Genomic DNA, 25,487 nt, shown 5'->3' with positions numbered 1-25,487 from the left:
AATGGGCCTGTAGTTAGCCGGATCCACTCTCCTCCCTTTCTTGAAGATCGGCACCACACTGGCCTTCTTCCAGTCTTCAGGCACTACAGCAGAGCGCCAGGAGTTTTCAAAGATCCGTGCCAGCCAGAGTGCCAGGAGTTTTCAAAGATCCGTGCCAGTTATGTTTTTCAGTTTATGGGATTGGAGAACAGATACTTAAAAACTTTGAAAAAAAATATCCCAGGTTATCATGTTAAAGATTAAATAATGGTCTGTTCCTAAGAAGTACCAGCAGTGGTGTAACTAAAGGTGTTGACAGATGTGCAGCTCCCCACTGCAACTCATGGTGCTTCACAGGAAGTGCCATGAGGTACAGCAATCCCCCTGACCCAACAGACATTCTCTGTTGGGTCTGGAGGTCTGGGGGATTAAGCTCCAGTTTGGAGCCAGCTACATGCCTTCAGCCTCTGTCCCTTAGCCCTCCCGTCCCAGCTCCTATGTTGCCTCCAGGATGGGAGTTCAGTCAGTTGGTCTAGGGAAGGGGGTCAGCAACCCCCGGCACATGCAGCCTGCCCCAAGGTGCTCGTGCAGTTGCTGCCAGCATGGAGCTGATGCGGGAGCTGTGCAGCCCAGCAGAGCTGTTTGCATTTTGCCCTCTGCTTGCTGCTGCTGCCCAGAGCCCAGGCTGGCTACAAACAGCTGTGCCGGGCTCTGGAACCTTGCCATCACTTCTGTGCCAGGAGCAGGGGAGAGACCAGAGCTGTGCTGCCTCAGGCCCCTCCCCTCCACCCCCTCTGATGCGCAGGTGCACATGCTGGTATGGAGCTGATACTGGAGCCCAGCACAGCTGTTTGGAGCCTCCCGACTGCAGCTGGCCCTAGCTCTGGGGAGCTGCTTGCCAGCTGGGAGTCTGGGCTGCTCCCAGCAGGCTCCTGGGATGCTGCAAGCCCTGCTGGGAATGGCCTGGGCTCCAGCAGCTACCCAAGTTGGGTAAGGGTTAGAACCAAATCCACCCATCTGATTTTAGACTGGGATGTCAATAATTGAATGTAGATAATAGGTAGAAATGGTTAGCAAGTACACTATAGGTAGGCATCCATTTAATTGGAATCATTTTACAACTCCCATCCTCATGCCCAGATTCATGGAACCCTGGTACTCAAACATGCAACAAACCAGGGTACGGTTGCTATGTCTATCAACATGCCTGTTGCCCGGGAGACAGTACTGACCAAAAGAGTAGTGCAAAAGCTTACTAATGAAGTAGCAATAAAAGGTCAGGAAACAAATGTAATTCTTCCAGAAATAATCTTCTATTATTCTCTTCTTATTAATGTGTCTGACAAGGCAACAATTTCCAAATGGTTTGTCAATGGAGATTATTTCTGGAAAGATTACATTTGTTTCCTGACCTTTTATTGCTACTGCATTAGTAAGCTATTGCACTACTCTTTTGGTCAGAACTGTCTCCCAGGCAACAGGCATGTTAATATTAAATAGTGCCTAGTGTGAGATGCAGGGAAGTAATTTCCATCCACTGAGGAAAACAGCCTGCAAAAATAGGCTGCTGGGAATAAATCATGAAGATTTTTTTAAATATATAAAGTGATATCTTCATGCATGGCTTAACTTCACGAAAACCATTAAAATGTAACAAAAAATTAAAATATACAAATTTTAGGGAAAATTCTATTAGCATGAATCACTTTTAGGAAAAATGTACATCTTCCTCATTGATTTTTAACCTGCTTGTAGCACAAATTCTCATTTGGCATGGGACTGTGGAAGAAGTGCCATGTTTCAGTCACACTTCATACAAAGCCTGGTTCAAGCCCCTTGGCAGTCTAATGACTGTCTTCCCAGGGTTTGGATCAGGCCCATAAAGAACAGCGATCATGTTGGGTAGACCTTTTCTTTTTAAAAATGAAATCTCAATATGCCATAGGCTCCAAATATGTGGGGGCCCAAGGGCCCTGGCCCAGCTCAGAAAGAGGGCTGCTGGGGCTAAAACCTAAGGAAAATTATGTAATATTTCTATATTATTTTATGTTGTAAAAGATGGATTCAGTTATTTTGAGTGTGCTGGATGTAAGGTGATATGCTTAGGAATGACTACGAAAGCCCTGAGCTATTACCAGAGATCTAGGTTTTCCGTTCAGTGTGGAAAAGCCATGCATGAAGAACTGTGGGTTTCCTCTTGCAGGCTGGCAGAGTTTCAGCACAGGCAATGCATTGGCATGGCTGAAGGGAGCAGAAGGAATGCACTGAGAGGGCAAGGGGGGCATTTGATGTATTGGGAGTGTGGGGAAGCACAGGCAGCGTGGCAGAGAGGGTCAGGGGGCCCAGATGATGTGGTTGGGGGGCACATACCCCTCAAGATTTCTGGGTCCATAGGGCTTCAACTGGGCTGGACCAACTCTGGGCAGGAGCTGCATCCAGGGCCCAGCTGGTGGTACTTGGTGTGGGAGGGAGTGCTGCATCTCCATGGCCACAAAGGCAAGGTGTGGCAGCAGTCTCGAGTTGTGCCCCCACTGCTGCTGGGTGGGCAGGGGGTGCCTCACTTTGGTGGCCATGACTGAGGAGGTGGTTCCTGCCCAGAGTTTGTCCAGTCTGGTTGCACCCCACATCCCACTATGGGAGCAGAAATCTTGGGGAGCATGTCCCTTCCCACCCCCCCATTGCACCACCTGCACCCTCTCCTGCCACCCCATGCATCACCTGTGCCCACACCCCCCTCTCCCCACACACTGGGGAGGCTGGGGGCAGAGGGCACATGTCCATCATCATAGCCCCCATCCCAGCAAAAATAAAAGTTAGCACCTATGCTATATACAATTGTAAATAAAGACCAATTCCAGGTAATATCAGTATTTTAAAATGTCTAAGGACACATCTGCAGCCTGACAAGATTTTTGGTTCTGAATCAGAACACAGGACTTGATTCTGCAAGTTACTGAACTTACCTCAAGTCTCACTAATTTCAGTTGGAGTTAGGGGTACTTAGTATGTCACCAGATTGGTATCATAGCTGGCAAGAGAGTTCACAGGATCTTCAGGAGCTCACTTGAAGTGTCAGCTTCTGATATGCAGCACTGCATTGCTAAAATCCTGAACCCATGAGAAGGGTAGCATTAAATCAGTTTCAGCAGGATCAGAATCAGGCCTACTGTGAGGTATTTCCAGGATACACACATGATATGTTTCTGCTTTTTTACAATGATTCTTATCTTTCCACTTGCAGCTGTCAGCCGTGCACTATTAAATGAGGAATTAACAAGACCAAGGGACTCCTGCAAAATGTAGGAAGAATGTAGCAGATTTGTGTGTGCAGACTCAAACAGTGGCTACTGGGAAATGTGAAGTCTTAAGGAACATTTTTTTTTAATTGGCAAATATTGCCAGTGGTAAAACTGAAAGAGTGAGTCCATTTCATCTGAATGAAAAGTTGAACTTACAGCATGGAAAAACTTTCTTAGCCATCAGGTATTTTATGATTTTCAGAGACAGTGGGTACATCTACACATGCAATTACGATGACATGATAAACTCCAGTGCACCAGAGTCAGCTGCTCCTGGGTGCAGTGTCTGCATGTGCTCCTGGGATTACAGCAGCTAGAGCTGGAGTGCAGCAGCCCTGGGCTGGCAGGGGGCTGGGAAGTCAGCTCTGGGCTCCAGGTGGTGGCATCAGGCAGTGGAGGGGCTGGCTGGGGCATGAGGATGCTAAAGTGTGGGGCTGGGTGGCAGGCAGCCCCAGCGCTTTTGCACCCTCATGCCCCAGCCAGCCCCGTCACCATTTACACATACATTTCAGCACATGCAATTACTCTGCGGTAAGACAGTTGTAGTAAGTGCTTGTCCTGGGGTGGTCACAATGACCCCTGCTTAGCCCTTACTGACCTGGCTCTCCTTGGGACCCTCTCCCTGTCACTCGCCTGCCATGCCTTGATGTTATTAATTTCTGATGAAAGGGAGGCTGGCCTAGGGCTTTCCAAGCCTGGTTTTATCTTAGGACCACAGGTTGCTTTAACGGCTAGTTTCATGGACTCCATCTTCCCCAATATGCACTCCCATTCCTTGCAGGTGATCTGCTAATATATGCCCTTCATGAGCTATGAGCTCCCTGCCCCAATTCTCATGCCTCCTGGGCTCCAGACTTCTGGGCTCTCTAGCCTTGCTGGGATGGCTGAGGGGGCGCTATCTCTTTTATGGGCTTGTGTCCTTTGGCCCTACTCTCTGCCCTCTGGCAAGTCCCAGCCACTGGACCTCGGTCCCCCCTGGGTACTAGACCCTCCTGGTCCCTTCCAGGCACTGGTTCTTTTCCCAAGTACCTAGTCCTTCTTGGGCTCAAGCTCTCTGTCTGTGGGCCTCAGGCCTATCTCTTCTTCTGGTCCCACTCCCTCTCTTTGGGCCAGGTGAGACTTCCATAACTCCCCTCCAGTCCCTTCCACAACCACTAAGTTTTTCATTACCAGCCCTTTTTTTACCTGCCTCTGTCCCCAGGTCGATCTGTTCCAAGACCTGCCTTGCCATGCAGGTGCTGCTCTATTCACTATCTGGCCTTTGGGCAGCCTGGCCCTCCTATCTCTGCCATGCCTCTCCAAGCTAGAGGATCACCTGCTCCCATTCCCAGGCCAATATGTTCCTAGGCTTGGCTTGTTCCTTGCCTCAGTGCTGCTTTCCCCAGCTCAGTAGTTACTTTAGAAGTCTTGCTGCAACCCTGCTGCCTGGAGGTCCTCTCCCAATGCTCCCAGGGCTAGACTACCTGCCCAGCTCAGGCCCTGGGGTTGCATGCCTCATGCCTGGGCCCCTCCTGGTCTATTCACTCCAGAACCAGCCCCTCTGACCACATGTGCAGGCTGCTTCTCACTGCTTCTCACTCTTTCCTCTGAGTGACAGGTGTGCACCAAGCGCCCCATTATAATAGTACTAACCCTGGCAGTACTATCCTTCTGTGGAGTTAATTAATTTACTGTGCCTTAATACCAGTGCACATGCAGACAGTGACACTTTATTGCAGAGCTAATAACTCAACTCTGCAGTAAATTGCACATGTAGATACAGCCACAGAGTACTAAAAGACAAAGTGGCACAGCATAATGAGCCATATTAAAACCTGAAATCAAAAGACAAACTAAAGTCCCAGTTCTGAAAGGCTCTATATAGGCAGATACAATGGTAAAACCAGCCTCACTGTACTGTTGTCTTCTAACCCAGTAAGGTATATTTGTTACTCAGCTCCAGCAGTAGTCAATAAAGGTTAGCTGTCATTGATCTGCTTTGCAATTACTTTTTTTCTAAAAATGTAGAGACAAAGATTGAGTGAACTTACTGTAATGAAAAAAACATCTCATGGATAGTAGACAACTGAAATACATTTAACAACAGGTAGTCTTCAAATCAATGTAAACCATTACCAATCTTCTCTTTGATTATGCTCACTGCTCTGTATATACATATACATACACCATGTTAAGGACCCAATTCATTTCTCTACAAACTTTAATTGGGTTCAGTACTGCATGTCCCAAAGGAGCAAAAATTGTAGTTCAGGCCCTGGAAAAACTAACTTAAGATTATTATGTTTGGCTGGTTTATATGTGTATTTTTTCTAAGTTAACATATTTTTTCTAAGAAAACAAATCCCCCTTTTCCTTTTTCCTGGCTCCTAAACCTTTACGGTGAACTTGTTTTACATTTTAAAGCTTTTCTCTGTAATCACAAAGGCTGCTGGCACTCTAAAAAAAAACCCCTACTAAATATTAACAGAGTCAATAAAATCACAAAAGTCAGCAAAACTGTAATTTAGCTCCACAATAGCTGTAAGAGCAGCTGTATTATCATCTGACTTCTGTGGGAGCAGGACTGGGACTCAAATTATTGGATTCTATTCCAAAATCTGATTCTACTACTTCTGTCTCCATCTCCTGCTTTAATAACTATGTTAAACTCATTCTTTCTATCCCCCAAATGCAGTCTTGGAATAACAATGTGCAGTTCTCATCAAAGTTAGTCCTTAAAATCTACCTCTAATTTTCAGTTAAAAGCTATATATTTAATGGAGATCAGTTCAATTGCATTCAGAATTAAAGTGGCAGTAATTTAAGGAATTAAGATAAAACAACTGAGTTTATGAAGTGAATAAGAGTGTCCACACTCTTCACAACTAGGGATGGACATTCAAAAAGCCTGAGCCTGAATTGATTCAATCTTTTCAGGTTAGTGTAACCTGGTGAGGCTAAACCTATTTGTAACCACACAGACATCCCCTATGGACTAAAAAAATGCAGGCACATGCCTGCAATGGCTCAGACTAGAAGCTGGGGGGCACTTGAGCAGCCCTGCCTTCCCTTCTATAGTGGTAAAATGAGGGGCCTGTGGGCAGGATGCTCTGAGTAGCCCAGCAGGAAATAGATAACAGTGTTTATCACCCCTAACTCAGTGTTTATCACCCCATTAAGTAAACAACAGATGGACTAGCTACCTGTTGATTCTGCCTTTGTTCTGGCTGCCACAGCACTGACCCTAGCCAGCATGTCATCTGATAGCTAGTACATAGACACCTCTCACCAAGGCAGAGGGGGAGAGGGGAAGTCTTGCTTCGTAGGGAGTGATGAGGGGGTGGGAAGGGAGCCAGAGCTCCAGCCAGGGAACAGAGGGGAGAGGCCAGCCCTGTTGTGGAGCAGAGAGCCCTGCCCAGTCCAGATTGCATGCCAGGATGCTGGGGAAGTCTGGTTTATCTTAAGCCAGCCAGGGATCTGGGACGGACATTACATATACTGGTTTCACCCAAATCAGTTAAGTCTGATACTACATTCAGCCAGGTTTATCTCAAACCAGTTTCAGCCATTTTCAGACTGGTTTATGTGCACTGAACATCTGTTCTGTTACAGGTTTAAAACAGTTTCTGATAATTTAAACTGGTTTATGTGTAATATCTGTCCCTAGCCCATATGGTTTAACTAACTCACTTTAATGTCACAGCTTTAGTTCATTTAGGTGAACTTCTCTGAGTGTTCCTCTGTAGAATAAGCTTCTTAGAAAGAGAAACATTGTTGTACATCAGGCAATACTTGATTTTAACTCACGGTCAGTTTTATACCTTAGTTAACAGGGTAATTCCTAGTCACTTTCTGGTCACAATTTATGCCTCAAAACAACCATCTATTCAGATAAGTTTGCAATTCTCCATCCAACAGTCCTCAAATGAACCAATGAAGCTGGTTGTTATTAGTACTTGTATTTACAGGTCATTACCAATGGGATCCTGATTCACACTGACAGTATGCTATTCATTTGATATATGTCTTTTTAGCATGATTCAGAGATAACCAAATATAGGGCAATCTCTAAAATCATTACAACAACCCATAAAACTAGAGTAATTGAACGATGTGCTTACATTAGTGCAATAATCAGTAGCCCAATCAAAATATAGGTCAGATATGAAGCAGGTCACTGCTGGAACAGCACTCATTCAGTGTACTTCCATTCTGGCCTGAGGGATTCCTGCTTCATTTATCCTGCTGTAGGAAATACAGATTGAGAGTATGATACTGAAATAGAAATAAAACCCCTTCAACATCAATTTTCAGTGAACACATCCAACAATTTTCCTGTATGAAGGTTATACTACAGTGCCATTTGAAAGGTGTAGTAGGTTTTATACTTTATTGCTCTAGAATTCAAAGGGTCAAGTTCATCTCTGGTATAACTGCAATAAATCCAATGGCGGTACACTGGGGATTTATGTCTCTTGCAGCAGAAGTACTCAAATTCTGTACAACAAAGGACTGAAGTTTGCCAAAATCTGAGACACACAAATGCATATATATATTGATACACAAATTCATACAATTTTAATACCTGTTTCTATTATACTTGTTTCTAGTATTTTTTCTTTGCTAGAATAGTAGAAATCAAACTGTATGATTTTTGCCAGGAATGAAGACCTGTAACCAGTCAGTATTGCCCTCTGGGCATGTCTACACATGCAGTTAATGCAACTGAATATACCCTGGCTCAATCTAAGCTGGAGTAAACTAATTCCAACATCACTGTCTACACATGCACTTAGGAGCAGTTATTTACTGCACTGCCTGATACCACTTGTATCTGACAGGACTATCCAGCAGCACAGTAAATTAGTCTACTGTGCCCTAACTGTCATGCATGTGTAGACAGTGACACTTTAATTTGCAGCAAATTACTCTGTTGTGCAGTAAAGCATCTTATACAGATGTGCCCAGCGTGTAAGAATAGGAAGAGTTGCCCATGGTCACCCTCTTGCAGGAGTCTCTTGGCTACATCTGGCTCTTGGGCTACATTTGGATGCCCTGTACCCTGTTCTTCTGTCTCCTGGCCTTATAACAGGTTGGTTGGTCCCATCTATAATGATATCTTTATCCACTTCTATAAAAAGGTAGAAAAACAGTGAGAACATGAAGGAAAGACACTAGTTTAGGAAACAGGGTTATTAGCTTCCACACTTCAAGGGGAATCTAAAAATAAAATTAAACTCTATAGAAGCCAGCCTTTAAGTAGCTGTCTGTTGTCATGGGGGTTGTCTATACTTATGTTACTGTGATAGTAGCTGAGGCTGCAGACCACTTTTTCAGATCAGACAGGATCAGCTTTTTCAGAAGTTAATATCCTCAAAACTAAAGATTTTATTATTTCTAATTTTGTTGGTAAAATGCTTCTCCAAATATCTCTAACTTGTGGTGTTCCAGCCCTCATAAAAGGTAAAGGAGTATGGTATTAACAGTGCATTTCACTGCATTTATTTTTTTAAGCATTGGAACACACTGTAAATTCTCTAATAGATTAATTGTATTATGACATTATTTTTGCAAGAATACATTAATGCAGAATTATGCTGCGGTACTATAGTTTGGGGTGGTTTCATATAATCTTCACAGCAGCTGGAAGAGTAATTAGCATAAAAACCAAACAGCCTTATTAAACATTCCTTTCCTGTAAGATGGGACATATTTAAGGGCCCTTTTCACAAATGTTCCATTAAAGCATGTGTAATGCTGGCAAAGGGATGAATATAGCCTCAAAAAGCCTTTTCAGTCTAGCTAAGCTTAAAGACTAGAAATATGTCATGTACCAGATTTCAAGAATACACAAAGATTCTGCTATACAGTGGAATAAACATCCATTTTCTTCAGAAACTCCCATTTAGCAAAGCATGTGTAAAAATAGACAAATGCTACAATTGCCTTCTGAGTAAGAAGCATAGCTGCATCTTCTGAATATAATTTAGTACTTCTGAGATTTTAGTCCATTTAAAATACCAAATCTAAAAATAATGCATAATTTGTAATTCCAGCAACACAGACATAAGAGATTGAAAAGATCCAACTTCTGCTCAGTCTTGCCAAGCAATTTTTCAGTACATTTTTGGATGCTACTCTGTTTGCATGGCTGAAAGTGACCCTTGTGAAACCTATGGTCCAACCCAGTTAAAGGAATGAGAGCTCTCCAGCCTGTCCTTGTTCACTCTACTGAAAGACAATGGATCAAGTTTTCAGAAACAGCCATTAGAGTTAGGTGCCAAATTAAATCTAAATTCACAAATAATTTTGGTTCAACCAAAACTGCCCTTTTGTTTCTGAATTTGCTTTTTGGTAAAAAAAAAAAGAAAAAAGAAAGAAAGAAAGGCTATCTCTATGCAGTATCTTTGAAAATCAGTTCTACTGCTATGCATCTACAAGCAGAGGCCACTTCAGGAAATCTGGGCTAAGATTTTCAATCAGTTTTTAAAGCCTCAGTCCTGGATTAGCTGAAAGACAGCCTTAGTGGGCATGTCTACATGTTCATTAATGTGCTTTAGGTAATGCACATTAGGCACAGAAAAAGGCACATTAGCCTATTTTAATGTGCATTAGCTAAAAAGCACGTTTTTGTGACACTTTACAGTACACAAGTAGATGTGCCCAGGTTGTCTATATTTTAATTCTACACATTTGACTCCTGCACTCCAGAGAGATACAGCCGCAGAATCATGGCTTATATTGTCCAACTATCACCCAGTGTCAAACAGGTTAGGAGTTTTATATAGACTCTTTAAAATCTTTAGAAAACTTTGGAAATCCAGTATGTCAGAGCAGATTCAATTAATTCAGTGTGCTGGAGCACAGAAATTGATGTGCTTTGACAGCCTTCCATGTCACATGTACCAGTGTCCCTGTACATACTTACAGTGAAAAAATGGTGGTGGAACACTTCGAAATAAAACACGTTCGTTGAGCTTTAGTTCAAAGTGCCCTGCCGCCATTTTTTCAGTATGGGGGCATGCAGGGACACCGATACACATGATGCATGGGTGCTTTTAATTAGGAAAGCTCACTAATTAAAACACCTCGTGCCGCATCCCAGAGCACATGTAAAAATGTCCTTTATGCCTAGACCAGTGCTTTCTAACCTCTTCCTCAGCATGACCCCATTTATGACTCCATTGCTTCAGCATGGCCTCTCACTCCCTCCAAGTGCCCCTCACTCCTCACCCACACCTGCCTGCCCCCACAGCCCTGCCAGAGGGTGCCCCCAGATGCCAGGGCTATGGCATCAAATGCCCCCAGACATCTTAGGTGCCCTAAGAGGGCATTTTTCAAAGGGTTCCTTGAGGCTAACAAGGGGTATCTTGAGTCTAATGAGGTTGAGAATCACTGAGATAAAAGGAACGGCCCCATCAAGAGATGCAGTCTTGCCATTTAGAAGTTTTATTATGCTCCCATAGCTATTTCTGTCAATATTATTAGGTTGCTCATTGCTTCCAAGGGTCCTCAATCCCTTATGGTAATTAAGGGAAAAAAAGGAGCTCTAGATAAGAAACTGTCTTTTAAAACATTAATTGTATCATAAATGAAAATGTGATTGAATTTAATTAAATTTAATAACTGTCTAGTATGCTTTTACTAATAGATGCTTATGGTGTAGTCTGGTTGTATTGTTGAGTTAAGAGCCTGCCATGGAGTGTCTATTAAAATTCACTACTGCTAAGGGATTTATAACTCTGCCATTGGAAAAAAATGCTCTGAGAACAACTGCATTTTTGACTAATCCTTTCCATACATTGTTTTGAAAATCCCCTTAAACTACTCATATATCTAGAGATGCTGCTAGGCCAATTCCAGACTGAAACCATTGATCTGGATCCAAAGTTTGGAACAAGTTGACATTTATGCTTACAATACAAGATAATCATAAAATGTGTGCCCTTTTATACTCAGTCTATGATGTCCATCAGATAGGTCATATGTAAGAAAGAACCCTAGTTTGTGTCAACATGGCCAAGCTACCTTTAAAAGCTGCCTGTGGCAGCACATAACTGACAGCAGGTTGCAAAACTCAGTCAAGAAATGGGACACATTGGGTAAACACTCCACTGTTTTCTTTAGCCTGTGCTGACCAATGTGTGAACATGTCTACCCAGCTAGCCCTAGCTGCAGGAGTTAGTTGGAAGCTAGCCTGCATGAAGAGCTATGTGATTCTCACAGAAACTGTGCAACTACAGGTACTGCACTACAATAACAACCGATACACAACATGAAGGACAGGCCATTTTTTTCTGCAAAAAATCATGTCATCTTGATACGAAAACTTCTCAGCTGTCAAGCCAAAAAATAACACAGTCACTCAAGGTAACAGCCACTTATTCCAGTTCACTTGTCTTTGCCTACCTGACCAGACATCAGTTATAAAGCCAGAGTTGAAGAGTAGATTTAGCCTCTAACCATGCAAAAATGTACTTGCATTCCTAAAAGAATTTCCACTTAAGTAAGAGACTTTTGTTGTACAAGTATGGACCAGTAGGATCAAGGGACAAATTCTTGTCTACACTACAAGTTTTGCATTGTAAACAACCCAGAGAACTTGCCAACCCAAGAACTTTTTTAATGATAATCTGCAAACTTCTTATAGACAATGAAAAATGTTTACTGACATAATGTTGCATAAATGTAATGCAAATGACTGCTCTCTCTCTCACATACACACACAGTGAATCCATGAAGGAATTTGGCTCTCTTCCCCAGACGGGATGTATTGGAGGGGTCCCCAAGGAGGCTGGTGTGAAAGGAACCCAGCAGTCCTGCTGGCTGGCTTTGTGCCTTTCCAGCAGTTGTAGTCTACACAGCCCCTGCACCTTGGACTTCCCTGGAGCATCTGTGATGTGTGTGGACCAGGGGAAGAAGCCATATCTCTCTGGGGTGCAGGCAGCTCTTGTCTGCCACAAGGCAAGCTAGTGCCTGAGTCCAGCTCCAGACAGAGCCCTGATGGGGGTAGCTGAGGCTTGGGGTGCCCTGCAGGAGGTTCATGTAATGGGGCTAGGTTTGAGTGAGGGCCAAGACTCACTACTTTGAGGGCAACCCTACCCTGCAGCACCCTGATCTCCCCACCACAGTTTGGGTTCCAGGGTCTGTTCTCTGTCCCTGCAGCATCACTTCTCCTGGACTATGCTGGTGGTGTCCAGTCCCCAGGGCACCTCAGTCCTCCCCCCAGCCAGCTCTGTGCTACTTGCGCCAAACCCAGGAGACTCAGGGGGGACATGTGCTCCAAAATCTGGACAAAAGGGAAGAGGGATCTTGAGTACAGGATGGGGACATTCTGTACCAGGGGCAGGCAATTATTGTGGGCAGAGGGCCGCTTACTGAGTTTTGGCAAGCCATCGTGGGCTGTATGACAAGCAGCCAGGGGCAGATAAATATTAATTTTCCCGATTTTTTAGGGGCCCCACGGGCCGGACAGAATGGCCTGGCGGGCTGCATCCGGCATCCAGGCTGCATTTTGCCCACCCCTGCTCTATGCCATGCCCCACGTGTTCAGATGTGCTTTCTGCAAGGCAGACTTTCCCTTGCCTGCCCCCTCCCACTAAGAGCAAGCAAGAAAGAAGCTTGACTCCATGCGTGCAATTTCCAAGCGTTTCTGCTTTCTAAAGGCCCTGCTGGGCAGCAGCAGGGTTTCCATGTGTCCATAAATTTTATGGATATCAAAATATTTTTATAGACTTTCTGGACCAGTGTTTTTAACCCCTTCTTTTACAGATTAGCTGTAAATTTACAGAAGGTTGGCAACCTTGGTTCTATTCCAAATCCCTGCTGGCACTTAAAAGTTGCAAGCTTCACAGTGTTGTGTGTCTGATTCTACCATCATAAAGAGGTCGGCAGTGAGAATTCTTGTTTTGCCAATCCAAGATCAAGATCTGCAGAAACATGTCCAGTCACATATTATCAATCTCTGTGTGGGCTGCAGGGAAGAGGTCTCTGGATATATAACAGAGAAGAGATCAAGAGCAAATACAGATACAAACTCCCTAGGCTGACAAGTGTTTACCTCTAGGGTTTTGGCTCAACCTTATTTCCAGTATACACATATGGTTTTGTTTCCTGCTTTTCAATACAATTTTAAAAAATACTCTAAGACTCAGAATCTGAAAAGGGTATGCAGAAAAGAGATCTTCATACATTACAGATGGGCTGCTGGTCACTCCAGCCCACTGGAATAAAGAATTTAAAAGTATTTAATTTGCATTAAAGCAAAATGTCATTTGCTTTTTTCACTTTCACTTTTATTCTTCCTTGTTCATAAAAACTTTTTTAGAAGTTTGAAAATAATTGCATTCTTCACTGAGTTTGTCCTTTTATTTAACCGGCTGCATGTATACCCTGCATGTTGGCTTCTGTCCTGTGAGAAACAAGACTTTATTTGGGTTACTTCACTGTGATGAACTTTACTAATAGAGGAAGTTGTGTACTTAGCAATGGCAAGTTTTGCTTGATGACAAGCAGCAGGGAGACTTCACGAATTGTTCCATCAGCCTTTAAAACATCACAAAAATAAACAAACAAACAAACCAGCAACAAAAAGTTAAGCATCTTTCAGAAGCTGGGTGACATTTCCAACAAGTCTATTATAACAGTAAATTCAACCATAATTTGGGATTATATAATTTGCTAATGAATATCTATTTCCTTTTTAACTCATTGAGCCCACCAGTGAAGAACAGCCAAAGGATGCTTATTACCTGCTGATGTATGTTTGAATTTTTCACTCTTCTTCTTCCTCCATTTCCAGGGTTTGAAAATCCTTCCTAGAGTGGCAAATTTGCTTCTTCTCCTGATTGGAGGTGTGTGGGTTCCTGGTACTAGAGAGTCTGAACGCATTGCAGCCAGTCTTTCCACTTCCTCAGCTATTTTTCACCCAGAAAAAAAAGAGGAAGAAAAATTGAATGTTTTAATAATAACTTCTTGTAGAACCACACAGACAGTCAAACAGAAGAAAAATATATGACAGAGGTTTCAGTTTTCTGTCTCTATATATTAGCAAAATGATAAAGCTTAACACATCACTCCTGAGTAGTTGTATGTGCATTGGGTAGTCCATCAAACAGCTGCTGTTGATGAAGAATCCTGAAAGAGATTTTACCGAGGGGGATTACAGAAGTACTAAGTATTTTGTAGTGGTGCTTTCATACGGCGTTTGATGCTCATGGAGGAGGGGAAGAAAGTGATGGAAAAATACTGTAAGAGAAATATTGCAGTTCTTCACCAGGAAAGACAGATTATTTAGGTGACTATTTTGTGAGTACTAAGAACTGAAAAACCCTTAGCTACTATTATTTTTTCAGCTAACCACAATCAATATAAGAAAAGCATACAGATGTGACTACTTGTGTTGGTAGAGGACTGGTTTCTCTAATCACAGAGCTCCCTCCAAGCTTATCTTCCTTCCCACTTATTCTCCTTTCCTGCCATGGCTCTCTTGCACCCCTGGAACACTGGAATTCAGCAGAGCTCCACGATATTTGAATTTTTCAGTATAAAGATTGTGACACCTAACCAACCTCTAAGTATCAAAACAAAGTTGGTGACAATTGTAACCCTACTTGGAAATTCAAAGTTAGAGAAGTTTTAGAATAGACTTGTAATCCCTGTTTTGCTAGCTGCTATTCAGTCAATATCCAAAAAAATAAGCCTTTAAATCTCACCTGCTTCATACACATGCAAGTAGAACATTGCCCGCTGCTCATGCAATGATATTCTGTTGCTTATATAAAAAAGATTAATAGGACTTGCAAAATCTGGAGATATTTTTCATGCACTACTAGCTGTTGGTATGATGTCCTGTTAATGGGCAAAGCTTGCACTGGCATTTTTGATCAGTAATAACTTGGGACAAATTATCAGTATTTTGCTAAAATGAGAGATAGAACTGAACCACAAAGATCAGATGTAAACTTTGCCAAAGTACAAGTAGGGGTAGATTCAGGCTTGTTGTAAATAACAGATTTACCCATTGCAGGGTAAATTGTAATCAAGTGGCCTATCTGCAAAAACCCCCCCAAAACAAAACCAAAAACCAAAAACAAAAACACCACCAACAAAAACAACCAACCACGGGAAAAGAGATCACTGTTTCCCAACCTCCCTGCTATTTTTCTGTGTGGTTACTTCCTGCTACATCTCTCCAAGGTTATATGGTACCTCTGTGAAAAGACCAGAGCTAGGCCTTTCCTTTATGGTAGTAGGGTCTGTTGTATACAATGCAGGCACCAGGCAAAATCCTAGGTTGCTATCTCTCAGTTTGTAAGTAGTGGTATAAAGACACAAGAAACAGCAGGTTTATTAAGTACCAAACTACAATCCAGGTTCCCCAGTCCGGCAGAGTTTGTTCAGCCTATGGTGGGTAGGAAAGAACCTGTTTTTGCATCTCCATGATACCCCCATTATTCCAGAATCAGCCAGAGACCAATTCTGCCTCAACTGCAATTTAAGGGTGGCTCAATCTGCTTTCTCCCTCTCCACCCACTAGCTCCCACTCCCAGTCTTTTTGCAGAACAAGTGCAGGTCTTCCATTAATCCCCATGCCAAATCCACTCTGTCTCCCTGCCATCTCCAGGTCATAGTCTCTGGGTTCCTCCCCTAGCTAATCCCAAGGCTGCCTTCCCAGCAACTTATCCCAGCCTTTTCCTACGTCTCCTTTCCTGCCTTCCACTCTTCTCCCTAGTCTAGCCCTTGTCTCTCTGCATATATCAAGCTGTTTCCTTTTCCAACCTACTAGCATGTCAGAATGGGTAGGTCACTAACAGCACAGGAGAGACAGTCCCTACACTCTTTTCCTGTATCTGGTAGTATTGTACAACGGTCCCAAAAAGCTCTGGGCAGCATCTGAAGGGAAAGTTCTGCTCATATGTGCAGCTCTAGGCTAGACTGTACGCAGTTCCTTGATAGGAACAGTACAGACATAAACCAGTCAGCGTGTCCCTGCTGTGACAGAATGAAGCCTGATCAGAGTTGACAGAAGATTCAGAAATTTGTGATTCTAATAAGTCTAAACTGAGCACCTGCAAAAGGAGAATTTTCAGAGGTTTTTAACTTCCCAAATTGGATCCATTTCTAATGGGAATAGCAAAAGGCATGTATCCCTGACACCAGAACAACTGCCCTGCCAAATTTTCAAACCTTGCTCCAAAGCACATGGGTACTAGAGCTTCTCATTGAAATAATCGTAAGGTTTTTAATTGTAAGAAGGCAACATAACACATTTTCTTGTAAGATTACATTCTCAGAAACTGCTGACCTTGTTTTTGCTTACAGCTTTCCAAAGAAAAAACAATTCAGCTAGAGACAAATAGCCAGCATGGAAAGTTTCAACTCAAACAGTTAAAATTTGCCAAAAATTATAAAAAACTGAAAACAGGATCTTATAAATGAAAAACATCAGGCAACCTTAAGAATAGGTAATGCTACCATAACTATATTATATGGGCAGAGACTACCCACTTGTGCCAGCATAGATATTTTGAAGACGTGGGTGGGTGGGTGGATGTTTTTCTATTCTCAACATGCAGAACAACTTTCCTTTTAGCTGCAAACACATGCTTTTCTGTTTTTCTCCCTTGATTAATTGAAACAATCTTGAAAAACATACACCCAGAGGCATTTTAAATTACAGGAAAAATAACTTACAGACTTGAACTAGCTTTTCAAGTCCCCAAAATAGTTTGAAAGGTTCACATGACTTTGAACATGGTAATGTTCTCCCATTTCTAATCCATTTGTAACTCTGCTCTACATTTCTAAAAGCTTTATTTGGGCCACCAAATCATGGATATTTAATCAGTTTAGTTTACAACCAGTTGTTAATTTTTTTAAAATCTCAGCAAGCATAAAAATAGTCTATGTGTTTAAATCTGCTCCTCATTACACCACTGTGTGATTATAACAAAAGCTTAAGTGGGCAAAAATTGTACTTGGAAGACTCACTGCACTTTGCTGAAGAAGCAGAAAAACAGAAGAGCAAAGTAATCTACCTCAGTCCTTAGGGAGAGGGAAAGACATTTATGAGAATGCTTGCTTTGTGGTAAAGGGAGGGAAAGAAAGGTAACCAGGTCAAAGCTTTCATTCATAAGAAGGTACACAGGACTGGGTGCCGAGAGAAATACTCACACAGAGAGGCCACTGTGATGTATGGATTGCTGAATCAAGGCTAGATATTGTTTGCTTGTGCTAAACAAGTTGGTGAGAGTAAAAAATAGAAGAAACCAGAAGACTTTGTATCCCCTGTGACTTCGTTCAAGGATGACAAGCTCTGAAGAACATGATTTTTAGACCACATCACTCTCCATTCAGGAAACAGTGAATCAAAAGACACTTCCCTTTCCCCCCAACTTTGCCTTTCACCCGTGCTTTTAAAATGCATACAGCTAAGGCACATCTAAAGAAGCATGTCCTGAGACATTTTAATGCTGCATTTTTGGGGGCTGCTATTAGAAAAGCTAGGCTCATTTTTAGTCATTGCTCTCTTGACTGGAGACTATGTAGAGCAGGGATTGTCAACCTATGGCCCATGGGCTGAATCAGGCCCATGTATTTATTAGATCTGGCTCACTGATGTGGGACTTTGAAAACATTCAGCTGCTTTAGCTATGGGGACAAGTACCAACTATGGGCATTCTTCCTGTGCCCCCAAGAAAGGAGGTGGCCAGATCCTAGCACTTGCCTTCCTCTGACTGGTGTGGGTCATTCTGGCTTGGAGCTGGAAAAGTTTATCTACTCCTTGTGTAGTGTATAAAAGCAGTTCACTGAACCAACCTTACGCAAGTCAGGCCAAGTAGGAAAGCTCACAGAAAATACATATCTTTCTGATAAACAAAGTTGGAAACAAAAACACATCACTTCCATATGTCTTTCTGCCCTCCCAGCTTCCTCAGTGAGCTGCTATTACTGCTAAAAAAGTACATGGTAGTCTCTCTTTATAAGGAAGCTTTTGCTGTGGCGACTACTAGATCTGGACCCAGCTGAAGCGATCTTCCTTATTAACCCCTCGCACCCTGATATACAGCCCTTCTCACAGAGGGGATGTTTTCCCTGCTGCAAGGATACTTCTTTCACTGCCATACCTTAAGGATCTGTATTACGAAGGCAGGTCTATCACTGAAGTCAAAGGGAATTTACCTAAAGTAAAGATGGGGTTCACCAAGGGCAAGAAATAGTGTCAAAACTCTTTCCTTATTCTGACTGGCTTCCTCTGAATTTCAGTATTTCGTCTCACGGGCCATTTGTAGACATGCTCACTGTTTTCTAAACCATGTCAACTGATTCACATCATACAGTTCAAATCAAATTTCAATTTGAATTAAGAGTTAGTAAACCTGTCATTGATAGTTATGGAGGTTTTCGTGCATTTCCGCACTTCTGTCCACCACTCACAATCAAGGCCACAAAACTGCACTCACTTGCTACACCTGGTGGTGAGCATGAGCAACAGGAAGCCCTAGATATCTGCTATATATACCTGTTAATTAATACAGTTTAAATTGCCTGGTTTGGGCCGCTTTAGTCCGCATTAATTCTAATCCTCATTCAATGAGGATCAGTGAATTTGAAGTGGGCCTAATCTTAGTTCAGACTACAGACATCCACGTGTATATAGTGATTAAACCTAGAAAAACATAACATCTATAAACGGCCATGAAGGACTGTGTTCCCGGAGTCCTGCGCTGTATTCTATCAGCTGGAAGGGGACAAAGGTGATCTTTTCCTTCATCCTTTCCAAACAAACATAATTTGGAGATAATATAAATCACCCCCCTTTCGCTTTCTCTCTTTTCCCACCCCCTGCTCCCCTCTCTTTAAAGGACTTCCCTCCTATTTCAGGAGAAACACTTCCAATGAACTACTAACTCAAACCATAAACATAAAAATCACAAGGTAGGAATGAATTGCAGTAGTGTGCTTAGTCCTAAACAAGAATTGATAGCTGTAAAGGAATAAAAGCCATATTTCTGTACTCCTGCATTACTGTAATCTCTTTTGCTTCAGCTGGCCCCATTCCCTTTGCCTTTTCAGTTCCTAATGATTATTGACTGGCTGTGGGCTGAGACACCCACTGCTGACAGCAGGCTCTGTAGGCTGCTTTCACACCCTTGCTGTTCCCAAAGAAGGTGGTGCTTTGCCGACTATAAACTAACTGAGACCTGCATATTTATTGCTTTAGAAGAGAAAAACAGGTCAGTGTTTACCAGTTGCTACCTCGATACTGGCCAACTGCTATGTGTGCATGTGTGGTGGGAACTTTTAGTCACAGTATTAAAATATTGTTCATTCATTGACATCACAAATTGAAGATGTTTTTACTAATAATATATGGCACTTGCTTGCTCTGTGCCCCTTTTCTTCTTGGAATGCTGCCATGAGAACAGAGACACTGATTGGACTGAACAACGCCTGAGCTTGACAACATCTGGTAGAAAAGCTGTTCCTCGGGGTTCCTAAGAAGACATGCAACTGTGGCAGGTGGGTAATCCATATCCCTCCACCGCCTTCCTCACCACTGATGCCTTGGAATAGTAACAGTGATGCTAAATACAACAGCATTTCACAGGCAGTCGGGTGATAACAAACAACATGCAAAGTTTGATCATGAGTATCAAGATATTTGTAGCTTTTCATACAGATTCACATCAAAAGATTAGATGAGACTCAGTTTTCATTAAAAAATATTAAGTTTCTTGGCTCATGGTTACTCATAAAAGCTTGGGGGAAAAATGTCACAGTATACCACAAGGATTAAAAACTAGTAGGCAATAAAAAGAACCACAGGTTTATTATGGTTTCCTTAGCTTTGCTTGCTTTACTTTTTTTTTTGGCCATGAGTCACAATCTTTTAATTTTGGGGGTTGGCAGTACAGTACAGATGTACCACATGTGGTACACAGTTGGACTCAGCAGCAGTGTCAGGGCAGAGCCATTTTCAAAGCAGCTCCTTATACGACTGTTAAACGTGCAGGCCAGGGGGAAACAAGACCAACAACCTTGCACTTGTTCTGAGTTTTCTGCCTCTTTCAGTGAAAGCTTCCGATTACTTATTGGCCTCACCTCTCTGAAAAATTGAGATAATGTAGTGACCTGTATGACAAGTATGCAGAATTATATCATAAGCGAATGGATTGAAGCAGAGGTGCTCAACTCCTGGGTCCCGCAGACCAGATCTGGCCCACAGTGCCACGTGAACCTGCCCGCTTGGCTCCACACACGTGGTAAGGGAACAGTGGCACTGTTCCTCTCCTGCCAAATTTTTGGACCTCTGGGGAGCCCTGTGCCCTGTGTGCTGGATTGGGTGCCTGATCCCAGCATGCAGGGCTGGCTGAGAACGTGCCAGAATTGAGGCATGCCAGGGCCCAATTCTAGTGTGCAGGGGCAGGCGAGAGGGGGAAATGGTGCTATGCCTAGGGCCCAGTCCTGGCGCACTGGGTTTGATCTGGCCCACAGACCATCCCCATGTCACTCATCTGGCCCTCGGGGCCAAAAGCGTGAGCACTATTGGATTGAAGTCCTCTATCAGATCATCTGCCCCAACCCTAATGAATCGAATAGCATATTACTCTTCAGGCATCCCACCTGAGTTTTTTCTAACTGTGTTGATAAACCCTGTTATTGATAAATATTCAGTTATCTTATTAGGTGGCTTATTTTCATTGCCTCGTAGGAAAGCTAGACTTTAAATTCTCCAGGGAAGTGACCACAGACCAAATTCTGCTTTCTGTTACATATCTGTGTAAATCTCAGGTAATTGTATTGAAGTTTTTAAAATCCATTTGACCATTTACACCTCTTTATTTACCTGCAGTGGTCTAAACTGAGTTGGCGCCATATTTACAGATTACATCTAACTCCACTTCATTCTTCAGTTCAGCTTTCAGCCATGCCCTGCTGCATCTCCTTCTCACAAGACTTCTCTTGAACTGTCCAGCTGCTAGGTTCCAAATGTTAAAGTAGACACAAACTCCTGAAAACTAACAGCTCCATACATCACCAGAGCTGGAGTTTTGGTTGAATTGCACCCATTTTTACATCTCCTAGCATTACAATACATGTTAGAAGTTCTTAGTGTTGAAACCTTTTTTTTTTATCTAAACTGGATCATCTATAGTATTAGACCCTTGCTTTCCTCGAATAGGAGACCTTGGCTATGATTTTATTAACACCTAATAAGTTTATAGTGTTATCTCCTATAATTACTTGTGTTTCAGGAATTAAACTCCATCAATGCTCACTCTATTATTTTAATTGACCATTTGAACTTTCCTTGACTTTTCAGTGTCTGTTTTAAAATGGAAGGGCCAACATTCTCTGCAAAATTCCAAATGCAATTTTTCCAAGGTGGGATTATTGTCTCTTAACGAGTAGGAAATCCCAGTGCACATATGCCACTGAATTGGCTGCGTGTATAAAGTTTGTGCGTCATTTGAAGGTCGTCAGCATAACTTTTCTGTATTCTAGGCAGCGCTTTACGTTGTATCTTTATCCAGAATCTCATTTACATTTTCCCATCTCAATATACCTGTCAGACCACTCTGCAATTCTGATTTCTCCTAGGTGGTATGCTTTCATCTTAGTTTGATGGCAGCTGCAAGTTTAATCAACATGAAGGACAAAAGCATTCGTCCTGAATGAATGTAGTTGAAAAATACAGGTTTAAATCTGACCCCTGAAGGACCTCACTTTATACCTTGCTCAGTTTTTGAGGCAAATTGTTAATAATTAATTGCTGATTGCAGTCCGTCAGCCAGTTTTTTTTAAGCTCTACAAACTATGCTGTAGTGTTTTAATTCATGTAAAATCATTTTAAACACTAAGGGGTGTGTGTCTGTGTGTTTATGAAGAACTAAAAATCTTTACTTGTATAGCATATCAGTCATAGTTATATTACCTGTTTCCAGGGCTGGCCTTAAGGGTCAAGGGAGTGCCACGCACACACAGCAATGCCCAACCCCACCAAGTCAGTAGTGCTGTTGCAGGCAGAGGCAGATGGGCAGGGGTGAAGAGGGGGAGCCGCCCACACTGTCAAGCTCGCTCCCTGCCTCCAGCTGCTGCTCAGGAGGACCCAGGTCAGGCAGTGTGGGTGGCTCTACCTCCCCAGCGGACTGCACCCTGCGCCCTTGCCCACCTGCCTCAGCCTGCAGCAGTGCCACTGGTGGGAGGAGGGGCACCAAAATGCAAGTCTGTCCAGGGCACCATTTTCCCTAAAGCCAGCTCTGCCTGTTTCCCAGCTCTAGAGAAAAGACGGATGATTGGCTAATATGAGACATGCTCTTCCTCTCAAGTGTACAGTCTCATAGGAAAGATCATAGGAAAGTAGGGCTGGGAGGGATCATATGAGATCTTCTTGTCTAGCCCCCTACTCAAGGCAGGATTATCCCTGACTAAATTATCCCAGCCAAATGTCTCTCCGTAGGACAGATCCAATAAGAGATTAAAGTACCTGACAGCTGTATACTGTATACCATAAACCGTAATTTTTACTGGAATCCAAACCCTAGTGGCAGGCATCTAGAATCTAGACATGGAAACAGGTAGGTACGTCAAAATGAGTTCCACAAAAGCCATCATATGGAGTAGAGAATTAGGTCCAAATCTTGCCTTTCTAATTTGAGATGGTTCTGAAGCACAATTTAAATATATGACACTTGCTAGAAACTTTTGGTCAATTACAAGTTATAGCTGATCCCTTTCCTCCCTCTGAAGTTCCAGGAAGTAGAATTATCTAATAATATTTTAATAAATGACCTTTATAAAAATCACAAACTGGATGAGATTGTAATGTCTACCAAAAGTGGTATCTGACACTGATATGACTTTTGAAACCTTTTGGGAACAGGAAAGGACCCTATAAGTAGCCTTTTTCCTATCTATGTAGAAGAGTACAGCTTTGCCACTGGAGTTTCTATCACTATATGGGCCAGCAGAAAAGGACAACTATTTCAAGAGCTAAAAAAACTCAAGTCATTCCATTTTAATCTATACTTTGTTTCTTTTAAGAACTACAAACTACTATTTCTGTTCTTTAAAGAAACTGATAGGAAGCTGGCCAAGAGGAAAAGAGTAATTAGACCAAATGGTACATTTTTAATGAGCTTGAATGCAAGTAAAAATGTAACCAAAAATCTGTAAATCTGTCTCAGTGACACTGAAGAAGCCAGTTTGTAGCTATCAATCCACATCCACAAACTTAAAGGGAAAGGCTAAGTATTTGCATTTAGGGAAAAGTTAGGCACTTATATGATTTAACTCTCATTAAAGTCAAAAGTGAATGCTTCTATTGATTAAATTTAAAGTTGGATCAGATCTTTGATTCATGTAAGTGTCTTGAATTTGAGGGATGATGACAACCCAGGGATGTAGTCCCTGATTTTTGATCAAGTGTTCCCATATATTCTTACATGATTTCCACTGTCATGTTTTCATTTTTTTGCTATTAACTTCCAGGTTACCTCATGGTTATTGCACTCTGGTGTTTTGCTCTTAAGATTTAGAGGAGAGTCTATCTTTTTAATTCATTCTGGCTCCTGTGTGGGCAACAGAGAAATATCCTCTTCCTGCCTTCAAAAATAGATGGAGCCAATCAGTCAAACAAATTGACGTATCCATTTAGGAAACATAAAAGTTAAAGACAAGATCTATACTCGTAGCCTCAAGTTCATGAATAATTCCAAGTCCAGCAATGTAAAATAGCCTAATAAACAAGGCCATTCAGATCAGACTTAGAAAAAAAAAATACTACAGAGAACCTAAAAAACACCACAGATGAAAGTTAACAAAATACTGTACACATATCAATTCTTATGTGGACAGGCTCAATGGCTATAATACAAAAGAAGTGGGTGTTACCCTGGCTCCACTGAGTCAGTGCCAAATTCTCATTGATTTCAATGGAGAAGCAATTTTACCTTGCATATCTGGAGACTGGATTAATGACCCTAGGAGTCAGGGACTTTTGCATACGTTTTTTTCTTCAGTTTCACCTACTTGTACACAATGGCAGGATATGGCTCCTATATTCTTTTGGCATCTGCCAGAAAGACCCTGACAGATTTGTGCAGCAACCATTGAATAAGAGAATAACACTCTCACCTCTAGGGCTAGGGACAGAAGTCACACACAAACCAGTTAGGGTGCGTGTAGATGAAACAGGGGCCCTAAATTGAAGCGGTGGGTTTTTAAAAACACTGCTTCAATTTAGGGCAAAGTAAACTCCTGTGTCATGCACACCTGCCTCTTACTTGCCTCTCTGGAGACGGGGGAGGGGAGGGCAAGTTGCTGGCAGGAGGAGCAGTCCCTGGGCTGCAAGGGGGAGGGGGTTGGTGCTTCCCTTTGTGGCAGTGGCAGTCCCCCCCAGGCAGCACCCACCTGCAGACACTTGTCTTAGGTGGTCCTGGGGGGCACTGCAGCTGCAGAGAGGAGGACTGGGTCCCACGCAGCTCATGCAGGCAGGTAGGCTTCGTGGGGGTGGAGTGGGGTGGGGTGGAGGGGGAGATCAAACTCATCACTCTTTTTTTTCCCCTTCAGTGGAGTCTGCTTTCCCAGGCTGCTGCCAGGCTGCCTGCACAGCCCCTGAGCTTTGCTCCACGGCTATAGGGCGGCAAACTAAAACTGCTCGGAGGTGTTTTAGTTTGCTGCACCCCAAAGTCATTTAAGGCACATTACGCTACCGAATGTGCTACAGTGGTTGGAATTAATACACAATATGTCACCAACACGGGCAAACACCAACATCATTAAAGCAGCACAAAAGCATTTACCCCACTTTAAAGTATCGTGCACACATACCCCTCGTTTCATCTACATACACACTTAATGATCAGAAACGGGTTTAAACCTGTAACAGAAAAGAAGTTCAGTGCATATAAACCAGTTTCAAAATGGCTGAAACTGATTTAAGATAACCCTGGTTGGATGTAGTATCAAATTCAACTGATTTAGTTCAAACTGGTTTATGAAACTTCTGCTCCAGACCCCTTCCTGGTTCAATTTCAATCAGAGTCCCCCAGCATCCCAGCATGCTTTGCAGCCTTGGGCTGGGCTATGCTGTCTGCTCCAGATAGCAGGCCTGGCCCGACTCCTCTGCTCCCTAGCATGGGCTCACTGGCCCTCCCAGGAAAACCCCAGCTCGGATCTGGGGCCAGGAAACAGGGTATAAACTCACCTTCCCCCAAATACAGA

General features: G+C 42.8%; 1 protein-coding gene across 7 annotated transcripts in view; it reads right to left on the bottom strand.

Moving 5' to 3' along the window:
* PHACTR1 (phosphatase and actin regulator 1) overlaps window positions 1-25,487 on the bottom strand; it is a 467,204-nt gene that overhangs the window by 173,773 nt on the left and 267,944 nt on the right. For all 7 annotated transcript variants that reach the window (XM_019543373.1, XM_019543365.1, XM_019543388.1 and 4 more), the window contains one exon: window positions 14,009-14,173. In XM_019543373.1, coding sequence (XP_019398918.1) covers window positions 14,009-14,173 — 165 coding nt within the window. The remainder of the gene's footprint in view (window positions 1-14,008; window positions 14,174-25,487) is intronic.

This window comes from Crocodylus porosus, unplaced genomic scaffold, assembly GCF_001723895.1.
Source record: "Crocodylus porosus isolate Cpor-Errol unplaced genomic scaffold, CroPor_comp1, whole genome shotgun sequence".
NCBI lineage: Eukaryota > Metazoa > Chordata > Crocodylia > Crocodylidae > Crocodylus > Crocodylus porosus.
The sequence above is the reverse complement of the archived record's forward strand: the minus strand, read 5'-3'. Positions and strand labels throughout refer to the sequence as shown.